General features: G+C 38.1%; 1 protein-coding gene across 2 annotated transcripts in view; it reads left to right on the forward strand.

Annotated features, from left to right (window-relative positions):
• The first annotated feature begins 337 nt into the window (after window positions 1-337).
• The window catches only part of HPGD (15-hydroxyprostaglandin dehydrogenase), a 33,060-nt gene continuing 18,033 nt past the window's right edge, over window positions 338-15,364 (forward strand). The window contains exons 1-3 of one of the 2 annotated variants that reach the window (XM_084286185.1): window positions 338-403; window positions 6,931-7,054; window positions 11,174-11,280. In XM_084286185.1, coding sequence (XP_084142311.1) covers window positions 371-403; window positions 6,931-7,054; window positions 11,174-11,280 — 264 coding nt within the window. In that variant the 5' untranslated portion in view covers window positions 338-370. Of the gene's footprint in view, window positions 404-6,713; window positions 6,825-6,930; window positions 7,055-11,173; window positions 11,281-15,364 lie in introns of those variants that run through there. The other variant, XM_084286184.1, reaches the window with a different exon arrangement.

Here is a 15,364-nt window from a genome sequence, read left to right on the forward strand (position 1 = left end):
CTCCCCATGCTACATTAAAATGTCTTACAGTTTGGATAACCAGGATATCTGGTTATTTCCTTTCATATTGCAGCAAGAACCACAGTTTATTTTTAGGGTTATCGTTCCAAACAGAGTTAAATTAAAATAAAAGTAACAGCAACAACAAACATTTATGATCTAAGAACTACAGATTATTTTCTCACTGCAGTTCTTTTTTCAGAGCTCAAACAAAACGATATTCTGCCCCCATTGGTAAAAAGGAAGGATGACTAACGAGGGTACTTATATTCCACTTTCATTTTGCTTTCTGCCAGGATGTTGCTCTTGGCACTCCGGTGGAGAAGCAATATGAGATTATGGTCCAGAACTCTTTCTTACCCACTCTGTGATGCGAGAAAGATCACAGCAAGTGTTATTTCTGGTAAGTACATCTCTCATTAGTTCTTTTTCTTACTTTTTTATATCTTCTGTTTGAGTTTTGGTTCACTTTTCCATATTATTTCTGAATGTCACTGCATCATTCCTTTGATGTCAATAATACACTCTGTAGTTACAAGTAGTTATTGTTGCAGTTACAACAATAGTTACAAGCACCGTGTAGCACTTCCAGGATTTTGCACACAACAATTATGGAAGCTCTCTGACTTCCCTAAAACATATGTGTAACAATCACTTTGCAGCACAAAATGCTCTGCCATCACCTCAAAAAAAGCTCTGTATGTGATACTTTTTCCCAAAACAAACTGCCCAGAAATTGATGTACCCAGACAGTGATTGCGTGTAGAGAAAAATAGGAGAGAGCAAAAGCATTAGATTGTAAGACAACTATCTCTGTCTGACCCTACAGAAATTTGGAAAGCAAAATAAGGAGAATTCATTAGATTCATGGCTCCCTGCTAATTCATTATTTTTCAAAGTTGGAGTGAAAGTTTTCTAGGATTTTTCTTTTTTTTTTTTTTACTTTTTAAGTCCCTACTTTTTAACAGTTAAATCATAATCAAAAACATATGCCATCTCTCTTCAACTGCATATTTTTCGAAGAAAGCACATTGGTATTTATCAAATAAGGATTAATATGAATCTAGCATTTCAACAAATGCTGAAGAGAATAAACATTAGCTATGTGGATATAGTCCTTTAAGGAGGCAGACAACTCTCAGTTACACTAGAATTATACAGTTTGAAGAAGCACATTTTCCATTATTGTGGATAGTGTGGTTTTAATTTATCAGGCTAGCTTTTTAGGAAGCCTTGCAGTGTAAGCATACAGTTACTTTCCAAATGTATAGATATTTGCATTGCTCGATGAGTTGATAATCAAATGAATAGTGTAGACAGTCCTTCATATGGTGTGTTGCCAAAGTTGCAAGAGGCATGGGAGGGGTTCACATATTTTTGTTGTGTTTTTATTGCCAGCTGCCATACTGCTGTGGTGTTTAAAGACAGTGCCAAATACAGGGTTTTAAAGGTTCTCCTGTAATTATATCAGATAGAGAGAGGGCAGGGCATGCTTTAACACTGAATCCTGCCTTATTCATTTAGAGCCTGGCTCCAGTCTTGAGAAGTTTAAGGCCTAGCAGAGCTGCCTGCTAGCAAGGAGGCCTGTGCAGCCCTGGCAGTGCACATTCATGCTCACATTCATGTTCTTCTGGTAGCCAGCACCTTTTTAAAACGTGTTGGTTCTCAGGCATGGAATTACCCCCCATATTCTAGATGTCTAGTGACTTCTTAAAAGCATTATAAATCATACTCATGTCATCACTGTGCACTGTGTTAACTTACTTGCTTCATAGCTTACTTGCTTACTTACTTTGTTAACTTGGTTTTATTTCTATAAATATTTCTAATATTTATTACAGTGATAATGCTGAGCATAAAAGCAGAATCTTGAGCTTACAAGAAAAAGCATGCTGGAGAGCTCAAAAACATCTCAGAATAGGAACCAAAACTGGATCCCCAAATCCTCATGTCAGTAGCCTGGGAAGCTATTTCTCTCTTCACCAGATATTTCCCACTAAATAATTTTCTTTACAATAAAACTTTTCTTTCCTCCATAGTAGATGTTTTCACCAACTTCTTGTCACTTCAGATAAGTGACAGAAATCTCTCATAATTTTCTCTTCTCTAATGTGAATTAAAGGCAATATAAAAACCAGTCATCACCTCCCTCACTTCTCATTTTCTGTAACATGTTCCTCACAAGCCCTGAAAAATCCTTTCACAAAAACTGCATGCTTTCTAGGCATTTCTAAAAATTAGGAAATTGCACATCACAAGTTTCTCATTCCCGTTTTAAATGTTTCCAGTGACTTTTCTTTTTGACTTTATAAAGTAAAATGATCTAGTCTTCTCTTCATGATCTTCCTTATGGAACTAAACCAAGCCATTTTATTCCCATATTGTGCTAAAGCACTGACTATAAGATTTTTTTTCTGCATGTACTTCTGTTGTTCTGGATGAGCAAAATATTCCAGCCACTGAACTAGCATGGGCTGTGATTTTGTTCTGTAAATATGCCTTTTGGCAAATCGTTGAGCCTGTTGTTCATTCAGTTTCTTGCCCTTTAAGTTAGTTTGACAACTTTGGCAACCAGTCTATCTATCAGATGTCTTGAATTTTTCTGTATATTTCAAGTTATAATATCTGAAATAAAGCATAGCTGCATAACCTCATCTTTTTATGCAGTAATTGCTGCCTTTCTACCCTGGTGCACAACAGAGAGATCATACAGAAATGACATAATGAAAAAAAACTCTGGGACATGAAAAACTGTTACACTTGATGAATAAGGTTTCTTGTTAAAGAATGCCTGGTAACACAACACTAAGTCTGTGACCTGATTTGTCTTTTAACTCTCCCACATAATTTTAGGTACTTGGGACATTTCTCTAGCTTTGTTTTCCATCTTTCCTTCCCAAAGAAGCTGGATAAAGGGACATACAAAAGTACACACACTGTGGCAACTGTGTTTGAATGCCCTCCTACGTTCATTGCCTGATAATCCATTCAGAGCTGTGATCTTGCTTACCTAGTTTTCATAGCAGCTTGAATAACACCTTGCAGAGTGCAGAAATGGTCACAGAAATTAAGCATGGATCTCTTTTCTGCAAAAAATAAAAAATAAAAAAAATGAGTGAACAGGATAATACATCTGAGAGAGATCATATTCCTATCTTCTTTTTAAAAATTGGTTAAAATCACCTGGTAATCTCTTCATGCTTTGATGCCATTGTGTTCTGCGTGGAACACTGGAACATAAGTCACGGGATATTGAAAAGAATAAATATAAGTAAATGGATGGAAATGGAAGAGGAAGGACCATAGCAGCAGAAGGAAACCAAAATTAATGAAATTTTGCTAACCAATACTAGTACTGGAAAGCAGTAAAGTGAAATCACATTCTGTACGTAAATGTCACATGTATTTAGCATTTCAGTCAGTGGGGCTGGGTGGAAGATTTAATCTGAATAGCTTCAACATCTAAGGCATTATTTAGTTTTATTGATATTTTTAAAATTTGAACAGAAAGTGTAGATTACCTGTATGGAATTGCTTGTCACTCAAAGCACCCAAACCAAACTTTCATGCAGTCATTTAAAATCTTTTCATGCATGTGATTTCAGATAATAGTCATTTGTGATTTTTATGAGTCCAGTTAGCATATTGTATGACAAACCCCTAGGGCAAGTGTTACTGTACACTCCAGTTGGGGAAAAAAAAAAAAAAAAAAAAGACACATGAAGGTGGTGTGATTTGGTTTGACTGTACCATTAAATAATGCAACATCATTTTTTATGTCATGTTTTCTTAAATAGGCATAATCAGCTTCCCACACACATTAAATAAGATACCCAATGCATTTACTCAGTCTCTATAAACTATTTAGGACAATACATTGTTCATAGTTGCTTGTTGAGACAGTTCTTCCAAGTTTTTATATACAGTCTGATATGGGTTTTTCTTAAGGATAGATTATGTGAAAATGTGGACCAATAAAAAGCAGAAGTCCTCATGCTTCTCTGTTCTTTCATGAATATTGAAGGCAAGGTTTGAAAACTGCCAATTTATGAGTCATGGAAAACAAACCCTTCGTAACTAGCCACCCAAGTTTCAGCAAGAAGTCTATGAAGAGATGCTAACTCTGGATTTCTAACAGTGTAAATGTCTATAAAGAGCTTTTTCCTGTGGGCAACATTTAATCTTTTATGCAGTTGATCATATTACAGACCAATGTTGGTAAAGGACGATGCCAGAACAAAATTCTACAGAGTCACTGCAGTGAGTTATCAGCAAATTTGGTGCAGTGTGAAGGAGAAAAGCATACATATCCCTTACAGCCAAGCAATCTCTGCTGGCCCTGGTAAATTACAATCATCCTTCTGGTACTTCCTCCTGTATTTGGAGGATTGGCACATTCTGTTCTAGCTGAGAATGCTGTCTTTGATTTCAGATATATTTTTGCCAAGGTTATAGGTATTGATCCGGAACACTTGTGGATTTTTTTGTTTTGTTTTGTTTTTGCCTTCTTGCACAAGTACATATAATGGACCCTTTCCATTACTACATTCAGTGAACAAAATCAGATTTAGAAACCTTGGGTTAGTATATTACAATACTTCACTTTCTGTAACTTCAATCTACCATGTCCAGGATTATATTCAACCAAGCTGACTGCTAAAACACAGACTCGTAAGATTTGTTTAATGCAGAGTGTGTGCACTCAAATCTTAAAGCATTCCAGTGTCACTGAAGAGTCCAGCTTGTTCTTAAAATTTATGCAGAGTTATCAACAATTTAGAAAAGAGCTGCCAAAGGTCATACTGACTACAATGATTTGACAACACAATGGCTTTTTTTATTGATCTTTTCCTTTGCGTAGCACTTTAAAAAAATATTGATACACAGTGAAAATAAAGACCATGACGGATGTTGATTGTGACTTGGCCAAAGGTTGAGGAAGGGGAGAAGTTATCGGGGTTGCGTTGAGTATGAAAGACTCTGCTATAATGCTATTGTTTGGTCCCTGTGTGGTAACAGTGTTCTCATGATGTGCCTTTGACCAGGCACTGTGCTTGCCTCTCAGCAGATTAGGGAAGCTGGCTCAGCTGGTTGGGAAAGACTTCATTAGGCATGGCAGTTTAGGTGGCACAAATTTCACAGCTCCAAAGCAATCTGGAGTCCTCCCAGAAATACAGGTATCATAGTCAAACAAATCACTAATCCCAGAGACCAGCTCTGACTGCTTTTCTGAAGTACTGTGAATCATGATCTTTAGGAAAACTAGATGGCTGCTTTCCAATTTTGCAGCTGGATTATATTAGTTCACATTTTTAAGGACAAAGGTTATAATAACAAGTTCTTGTGTTACTCAATTTACTCAATTAGGTAACATAGTTACCTTAATAGTTCTGTAACAGTTTGCTGGTGTTAGGAGTAATATAATTCGGTTCTTCTAGGGAAAAAGAAAAAAAAAAGGAAAAAAAAAGAAAGAAAAAGGAAAAAAAAAAGAAAGAAAAAAGAAAAAAAAGAAAGAAAAAAAAAAATTGAATGAAGGGTGTTCCATATATGAAGGCAGCATAGGAGAAAACAGGCAGCTGGGAGGAAAAACCAAATAGGTGTCCTGTTCCTGTCGCTGCGAAGCAAGGAAACACTGCAACAGACAGTAATGATAGTGATGAAGTCTGAGTCAGAGTACCTTTGGGCCTCGAAAGCACAAGCAAAAAGTTTAAACCTGATACACCAGGCAAAAGAGCACCCCAAAGAACAGCGTGTCATAATACACAGATGCATACCTGACATATGTACGTTTTCTGTGCTTAAGGCTGGAGCGATGGGTTTTCCCATCTGCCCAACACTCCACCGCAGTGGTTTTCCTGTGGGATAACATTTGTGAGCCTCCAGTGAAATACTAATGAACAAGAAACTTGATTTCAGCTTTTTGATCAGTAAGACTGCTCTTATTTCTAACATACAGTGATATATGTTACTTGGTCTTGATACATCCGTTTTTAATCAAACGTAATTTTGTGTAGTGGGATATTCGGCTTGCAAGCTGTAAAAGTGGTTAACCATTTCTGGAAACACAAGCTGCATTACACACAGACCTGAGCGTTTCTCAAAAGCAGTTATCTCCATGTGCCCGCCGTTCGCCCCGTTTAATGCCTGCTTCTTCACACAAGGAAGCCCTCACACGGGTTGCCAGCTAGGGAGGGGGCTGCCGGGGTATTCCGGGGTGGGAGGAAAGGACAAGCACCCTGTGCCTGTTTGCTTGTCGGGACCGCGCTTCCTTCCCCCTGCTGCTCTCCGCCTGGCCCACCCGCAGGGCGCTCAGCCTCAGCCGGCTGCCGGGAGCCCTCTCGGAGCCTGCAGCCCCTCTCAGCCCATCCGCAGTGGGCCGGGGGCTCTGCCCCGGCGGGGGGGGAGAGGGTCTTCTGGCCGGCCCTCGCTGCTTCGGTCTTGTCCCGGAGAGCGAGTTAGCAGGGACCGAGCCGCTCCGCCCCCGCTCCCCCCGGCCCCGGGCAGCTCGGGGCTGTACGCGAGGGGAGCGGGGGGGAATGGGCCGCAGCAGCACCGCCGGGAGGAGGAGGAGGAGGGCGAGGAGGAGGAGAAGGAGGAGGGCAGGAGGGAGGGCAGGAGGGAGGGAGCGACGGAGGGAGGAAACTTGGGGCAGGTGACACGGCGCTAGGTTCCTCCGGCGGGGCGGGAGAAGCCTCCTGTGCGCCGGCCGGGCGGGACGGACCGGCAGCGCCATGCACGTCAATGGCAAGGTGGCGCTGGTCACCGGCGGGGCGCAGGGCATCGGCAGGGCGTTCGTCCAGGCGCTGCTGGGCAAGGGAGCCAAGGTAAGCCCCGGGTAGCGCCCCCGCAACGGGCACCGGCAGCCCCCGAGCCTCGGCGGGGCTCCGCTCAGCCCCGCTCTTTCCCTTCCCTCTCTCCGTCCCCGGGCAGGTAGCGCTGCTGGACCGCAACCTCGAGGCCGGGCAGGAGAGCAAGGAGGCCCTGGACGAGCAGTTCGAGGCGCAGAGGACGGTGTTCATCCAGTGCGACGTTACGGACCCCGAACAGCTGAAAGGTAAGGGACCAAGCGTCAGCGCTGCGCTCAGGCTCAGCGCGCCAAGGGAGCCCGGGCTGCTGCACCTATAGGTGTGCAATTATGGGTGCTGCAGGACAGCCTACTCCCAATCTCTCCTGACAGTGACTCAAAAAGGATTTGTTTCTGAACCTGCAGATGTGAAATATGACTGCCAGCGCGCGCGTATTTCACTGTGTTACTTGGCACATCGTAAAGAAAAGCCAGAGAAATCATTTCCATTGAGCGCTGTGTGACATTTTTGCATAAAAGCCTCTGCAGAAGATAGTTGTTATTTTATGAGTAATATACATAAACTTTAAAGCACGGACTTGCTTTTTATGAGGCTTCAGTACAGACTCCAAGCTGCATTCTCTCATCACAGGAGTAATAAATCTCCGGGTTGCAGTGCTCTTTCTGTACAGCATGCTTGCCTTCAACATCCTGCTGCTGTGCCGAAAGAAGAGTCGGCAAAAGATGGCACGCTGCTTTAGCATGGGGTTGGATAAGGATCGATAAAGTTTTGCATATGTTTTGCAGATGCAGGGCATGGCAAGAAGCTTCCCTCACATATGATTGCCATTCATGTTAATGAATAAATCCTGCTTCCCACTGAGATCTTGGAATAGTTTGTAATTTTGACATACCCTTCACATCTCACAGTCACCACATCACTTCATTAAAGCTTCATTCTTAGTTAACATTCACAGGTAGTGAGTCACTTTTGGATTTTGACATAACTGTTGTTAGTACCCTTTCCCCAGATTCATTTGTGTCAGGCTAGACGTGAGTGTTGTTAGTTCTACTTTTACGCACTATGCTTCACTCCCTGCTTTCTCAACAGTAGTGGTGAAGCATATCCATTCCTCTTTCACAAAGCATTGCAGATAGTCCAGAACTCAGCAATATTTTCCTAGCTATGAGTTAGCATGATTATACCTAATTCCAGTGTTTTACGTGGGAGATGCTGGACTTTAAACGTGAGATCTGCTCTGATCAGCAAACTTTTTTGTTTGTTTATCAGCTAGGTTCATTACTGACTTTTTCTTCAAGTGGGAGGAGTAACTCAGGAGCAAGAATAAGCATCTTAAGGGTAGGAATAGCATGTGCTGCAGCATGGCTGTTACCCCAGCATGTTTTCTCTCTCCCACTTCCCACATTTCCTCCTCATTTTAGTGCCAGGCTACTGTAGGGCCTAAAGGCTGAGCTCTGGGAACTGGAAGAACGAGAGGTCAGTGGGGGAGGATTTGGAACCAAGTTAGCAGGAAAAGAATGATTAGAATAAGACTGGAGTGATGGCAAGGAGCAAGAGCAAGAAGCTCCTTATGCTTCTCTGATATTGCATTTTTCCCGTTTCAGGTTGCTTAGCAAAAATTTGCCATCACAACTTCAAATCCTGTAGGACTTCTGTTTGTTACTGCTTTGCCTTCTCTTCTCTTTCCTCACTTTTAATTGCAAACTGCTGATTAATAAACCTAATTTCATTCCTAGAATTTTATGCATTTAGTGGATGCGTTGAGTCCTATCCTTGTTTTTTACAGTCAATGTCATTAGTTTTCTTAGTTTAAGTCTTTCAATACAAAACAAGTCACAGCATTAGAGCTTATGGGTAGAAAAGCAGCTGCTTTATCCATATTCAATTCTTGCCTGTGCTTTTTTCTCTGTTGGCACTCTCACACGTTCCCCCACAAAAATCTTCAACCTTGTTCCACTTTTTAAGTTACCATACACTGAATTTTGCTTTCCCTGAAAACTTAGGAAGCTCACTTATGACTGGTATTCCACTTATGACTTACTTTCCACTGTGTTTCTTACCTCTCCATGTAAATGGATCTTCTTCTTCATCGTAACGATCAATGTTCTGCATGATCGTCTGCTTTTATTTTATATGATTTCATAAGACAACTAGTCTTAACAGTTGTCTTAGCAGTGTAAACAGAATTATTCTCTATTCAGAAAGGGAAGAATGAAAAATCAGTTTAGAAAAATGAGTGGATGATAAGATTAGGGATATGGTTTAGTGGGGACTGTTAGCTTAGGGATATGGTCTTGTGGGGACTGTTAGTGTTAGGTCAGAGGTTGGACTCGATGATCTTGAGGTCTCTTCCAACCTAGAAATTCTGTGATTCTGTGATTCTGTGATTCTTAAGAATTTGTAGTGAGAATCTTCTTTTCTGTGGGAAGGTAACAGATGGACTATTGTAGACAGGTAAACTTCTACCAGAAATATTTTAAATTTCATAATCATTCTTTATTTTAACATAGATATGCAAACAGCTGAAAAACATTTTGCTATTTTCTTAAGGTGCAAGCTAGAAAACTACAATTAGTCAAGTCAATGTGTGAATTTAATAGTTAATGCATATTATTTGGCAGAAGTACTGCTTTCTCTGGTGTTTTTGAAAGCAAAAGATTCTCTTAAGAGTGGAGTTGACAAAATAGGCTATTTCAAAAAGGCTTAAAAGTGAATGGGAGAGCCATTTTGCAAAATTTGGAAGCTAACTGAGTACTCAAACTGCATTTATTGTATTAATTGAAACTAAGCTAAAGTAATCAGTTCTGCTCCTAAGCCAAGTTTTTAGTTGCCCTTGCTTGTGCAGGACTGGGAAGATGAGGAAGGATGATTGAAGAGTTAAGGGATCAGAGAATGAGACAGCAATAAACATAACAAATCCCTGAAAGGCAGAAAGCCAAAAAGAGATGCTTTATAATATTAAAATATTCTGTTACAGAAGAACATTAGAAAGTCTGTACAATAAGGGTAGTTGGACAAATAAAACCTTTCCCAGCTACTGCCCAGCTCTTGTTCTGATTTCAAGATGATGACAGTGATGGACCTGTGTCATTCAGCTTGTAAATATAAACTTGTAACAGTACCAACATCTGGTGCTTTTGTAAACCCCTGCAACTACCAAAAGAAAAAAAAAAAAAAGCTAGATAGCTAGATCTCTCAGAGCTACTGCTACTATTGACCTAATTGACACACTAATAGCCAAAGAAGAAATACCAGAGAAATACCAGAGAATTCAGAGGATCCTGGGATCACCCTTTGGTGAAGCAGTTTCATTAAGGCCCACTGAGCATGATTTCATTATACCTGAAATACTCTGGGTTTTCAATCAGTCACCAACTGATGTTTTTTAAAACAATATAGTGGAGGAGGGGTGTTTTGCATAATGAAAAATGTTTAGTGATGAGAAATATCTGGAGGGAAAAACAAAAAAGCTATATATGTATTTCAGATAAGGTCTGCAGTCATGGAAAAACTTAGTCTGGAAAGAACATCTGGAGGTCATCTCATCCAACTGTTCTGTCAGAGCAGGGCCAGAGTAGATGCGTTTGCTCATCACTATGACATCATTGTATTTTTCCATACACATCTTTTATCTTAGTTCAAACACTGTCACCTGGGAGAACACAGTGTCACTGTGGAAGTTTCCCAGTTCTTTATTTTTAAATTCTTTGGAAGACAGGTCATTATTTTCATCAACAGAAGAAGATGTGAATTTGTGAGATGTTATTAAAGTTACCTGACGTATAAAAACTTTTTCATAAATGGATACATTTAATCAAGAACTGTGATGAATTGTTTTTACTTGAAAGATTCATATTAGTTATATCACTGGATAAGTACTGCATTCTTAAAATAAGTTAAATTCAGACTCAGACCAGAGTCCATGGTTCTGAACGTATGTAGCTTTTATTTTACGTTTAAAATAGGTGGAGACAGATCTGGAATTTATTAACTACATCAAACTCAAGATGTAAGTGCTTAATTTATATAATAAGGGTGCCAAACATCCTATCTAATACAAAATGTATGGGTGCTAAGAACTTTCATTTGCTCATGTTGTTAGACATTTTGAAACAGAATGAAAAGCTTAGTGTGGTATCTTAATTCTTTCAGTTTTCCTAAATATGTTTAATATTGGTGAGTGGTTAGATAAAACATGTAATTCTGTGTTGCTCATTAGTGATTAAGAAAACAGTTGAAACATTTTGGTGGATTAATAAAGCATGTGTTTGTAAGTATATGCTGTATTTTTATATTTAATGAATACACGTTTTATTTCTGTGTCTTATTTTCTATAAGTACTAGTTTAACTTTGGATTTTACTATAGGTGCTTTCAAAAAAGTAATTGAACATTTTGGAAGGCTGGATATTGTGGTTAACAATGCTGGAGTGAACAACGAGAAGGATTGGGAAAGCACTATACAAATTAATTTGGTAAGTATTATCTCTTTTCACATACTCAGTAATTGATGCTGGAATACACTTAACACTCCTTGGCTTATACAGATCATGCCACGTGACAAAACATGGATTATTAGTCTGGCAAGCACAGCTGTTCAAATAATAACCATCTAACTGCATGTGTACAAAAAACAAATGTCTGTGTGGTGGGTCCTTTATGTTATCTATTCAAGATGTTAGCCTGAGTAACTATGCCATATACCAGACAACATTCTCCTTCTTATGAAGCCCAATGAAATCCCACATAGGTGTAATTGGTATCCAACGCAATAGAGCTACACCTACATGAGGCCAGTAGGTGTATATGAATGTTTTAGAATATTTTAGTCCCCTGTTAGAGTCAGCTGGACTGCATTAGAGAATAAGTTGCCATCTGTTGGTACTACAAGAAAACTTGTTCAGCCACGAACTCCTACATTTTCTTCACCACTGAGCATACAGCTTGAGTTTTTAATATAGGCTATTTCACTATCACGCCACTTAAGAGCATTTGATAAAACCAGATACATTCAATGAATGTGTAAAATTTATTTTCAAGCAGACTGCCACTGGTTCTTTGACGTTATCTGGTATCTGGCTAACCCTATGGTAAAATCTTATTCCTCTCATGAGGGGAGACTTCACTAACTATCTCAGTTTTTGTTTTGGTTTGTTTGCTTTTAAAATTTAGGCTACACAGTTAGGAGATCTAAGCTCCAAAAGAAAGAACAAATTTCTAGTTTAATAAAATTCTGGCCAGCTTGCGTTCTACCACCTATGAAGTTCTAATTGGATGGTGATTCATCAAGTTACTCCTATGGCCATGCTTAAAAGCAATCTTGATCTGCAAAGGCACTAGCAAAAGAAAGCATGGAAGAGTACTATTTGTACTCTTTGTTTGAGTCCAATCATTCATGTGGAATTTGTCAGACAAGCAGTACAGCTCAGGATATGAAAACTAAAAGCTTGGTTTTCTCAAAAGTTTTATGGACAAAGGTACCTGAGTCTTTGAATTCTATCTCTCTGAAAACTAACAGACAATCAAAAAAGACCAGGATAAGTAACACAAGATGTATATGAGACAAGCTCTAGAAAAACAATGGAGAAATCCATATTAAAAAAAAAAAAAAAAAGTTATAAATGTAGCAATATTTTTCTTTACCTTTTAAATCTATCCAAGGTCAAATTTGCTTATTCTTGGAAGGCGCTAAACTGAGACCACAGATTAACGTTTCCACAATAAGAGAAATGATTATTTTTATTACGTTCATTTTCCTTTGTCTTTCCTTTATATCTTCCTTTAGATGTAACTATACGTATTTTTTCCTCTCTCTTTCATTTCTGAAGTATTCTGACAAATTAAACAACAGGATATTTCATATTGTGAACCTACAGAAGTGTGACATCATCAGTTAAATGCAACATGAATACATATTGTCAAAGATCCTTTGAATTTAAAGGAATTCAAGTTCTAGATTACTTATTTCTTTTTATTTTGTGCCTGAATTAATATGAGATATAATTTACTATAGGCAGCCATCCACGTGTCAAAAGTGCTTGCACATAGTTAGTCACAACACACACACAAAAAAAAATGAAGGCCATGTGAGAAACTCATTTGTCTGTGATTCACATATAAATTTAGCTCAAAAAATGAAGGTATCTGTGGTCAACAAATCTTGAAGATATTTAATGCCCAAGTAAATATCTTAACTTACAGACTGATGTCCAAACAAATTTGCAAATGTGGGAGGTAGGGGGAGGATATTGTAATTTATACGTGATTGTTTGGGTTAATTCACTATGTGTGTCCTTCTGATTTAATTCATAGTTGAATGTTGAATAAATGCATCAATTCATGACTAGAACAAATACATTTAAAATGATCAAGCCAAGTATCTGCACAACGATGTGGGTTAAATTAAGGACACATTAAGATATAAATATCTTAATTATTCCTTTGATTTAAATATTCTTTAACTACCTAACCTTGAGCCAACTACCTAGCTTATTTCCATAGGACATTTCTATCTAGTTACTGTAATTTCCATGAACCAAGATATAAACATTTTATGCTTCTTACTTATTAACTGTAACACGGAACAATAACATCTGCTGCATGCAATATGCTATGTTGACCAGTTCCATAAAATATGTTTTGCTTCTGGTAGAGAAAGGAAAAATTATGTACAAAAAATGCAATATAAAAACGTCTCTATTTCTCCCGTGTAGGCCATTTAAGTATCCTTTGCATTATCTCTAAGAACATGAATAACCTCAATAGGCACACATTTTGATACACATTATGCAAACATTGGACAGATTTTTTTTAATTTTTTTTTAAGGGGGAAAAAAAAACTCTACATGCCAATCTTTGTCTTGCTGATATTATTTATATATTTGTACAACAAATATTCCCTGCCCCAGTTTAAAGTACAAAGTACAAAAGTAGAGCAGTACAGAGCAAGATAAATCAGAGCAAACACATACGGGGTGTGTTCTTTATGGCTAAAACAGTTCACAGAACCGGTTGGTCTTCAAGAACTTTTTTAAAGGAGGGCAAGGAAGTTTCCTGAGAGCACTGCTTAAAAAAACATGAGGAACAGAAATGAAGAGCACATTTCTGCTACAATGGGATATGCTACAGAAGGAAAAAGAGGAGATAAAACACAATCCCTGCTTGTATCCAGTACAGATTCCTGTGAAGCAAACAAGACAGCTTGATGAACATGGGAAGGAAAAAAAGAATATCAACCACTAGAAAAATTTTTCTTGCAGTGCTTTCCAGATCTTGCTATATTTTGTACTAAACAATATCCACCTTTTAATTACTTTATTAATATTTTTATTAACACTCTTAGTTCAGCATTCCAGCAATGCCATACATTCCCCACCAGAAAACTCCAAGGCTGGTAGTGTTGACTTGATCAAAATTAGCTTGAGACATTGATTCAACTATGATATCCATATAAATTCCACCATAAGTGGGTATTACCAGTGTTGTTTCAACAGTCCATGACATAAACATACCCGTACACAGAAAGGAATGAGACATAAGAACATACATTCTTACCAAGAGTCCTACCTACAGTCATCCAGAATGACAAAAGCAGCATTTCTTCCATTCAGCTTCACAAGAACTTACACCTAAGGAATCCAGATATTTTATAGTTTGACTTCCCCCCTTCTTTTCACCTAAATGAGAAAAAAAAAAAAAAAAAAAAGTGCCCAAATTTTGATGAGCTTTAAAACACAAGTTGTTCTGAAAGGCTTTCTTTTCCTGAGGTTGTATGCTTTCTATAGTGGCTGCTATAATTACAGTATCTTTTCTCTACAAATGTATTTAGTACATTTTATACTAACAGAATTCCCAAATTAACTTGAAGGTCCCTTTTTATGCTCATAGTAGAGGTTTCTGAAGACTGACATAGGTCACACTATACAGTTAAAATGAAACAGTACATGAGTCACATATCCTTACATCATAAATACTACCTGAATTCAAAGTGCAGGAGCATTTTACATAAAGTTTTGACCATGTTATTTTCTTTCTTACACCAAAAAAGAACACACGGGATCCAATTATTAAAGTGTTACCCTGCTCAGCATCATAGCTTCATCTAATTTATTTTGGAACAACTTAATAATTAAATGTCAATGTTTTTTTAAAGAGAAATTTAATGCTGATCTCCAAAGATTATATATATTTCCTGATATACAAATTTGGTCCAGAAAGTATAAGCCTCTAAAAATCTCTAAAGCATTCTGCTAGGAAAGCACTATTAATTAACATGTAGGTGAATACCTGTTTAGTTTTTATGTATCTTATTTATCTAGTTTCACAGGAAAAGAATTGTGAGGTAGCTTTTTTGTTGTTGTGTGGTGTGTTTTTTTCTTTATGCTCTAAAGCAAAAATGACGTAATAATATTGTATTGTAATAAAAAGTTCTGAAAATTGTTTCAGGGACAGTTCATAATTTTAAATGACAGTTAAAACATGTATTATTTCCTCAGTCTTAATAAAATAAGAGAAGATGTGGTTTTAGGCAAAAGTAGAAGAAAGTGGGAAAGTTGGCAT

Source organism: Netta rufina (assembly GCF_964035555.1).
Source record: "Netta rufina genome assembly, chromosome: 4".
NCBI lineage: Eukaryota > Metazoa > Chordata > Aves > Anseriformes > Anatidae > Netta > Netta rufina.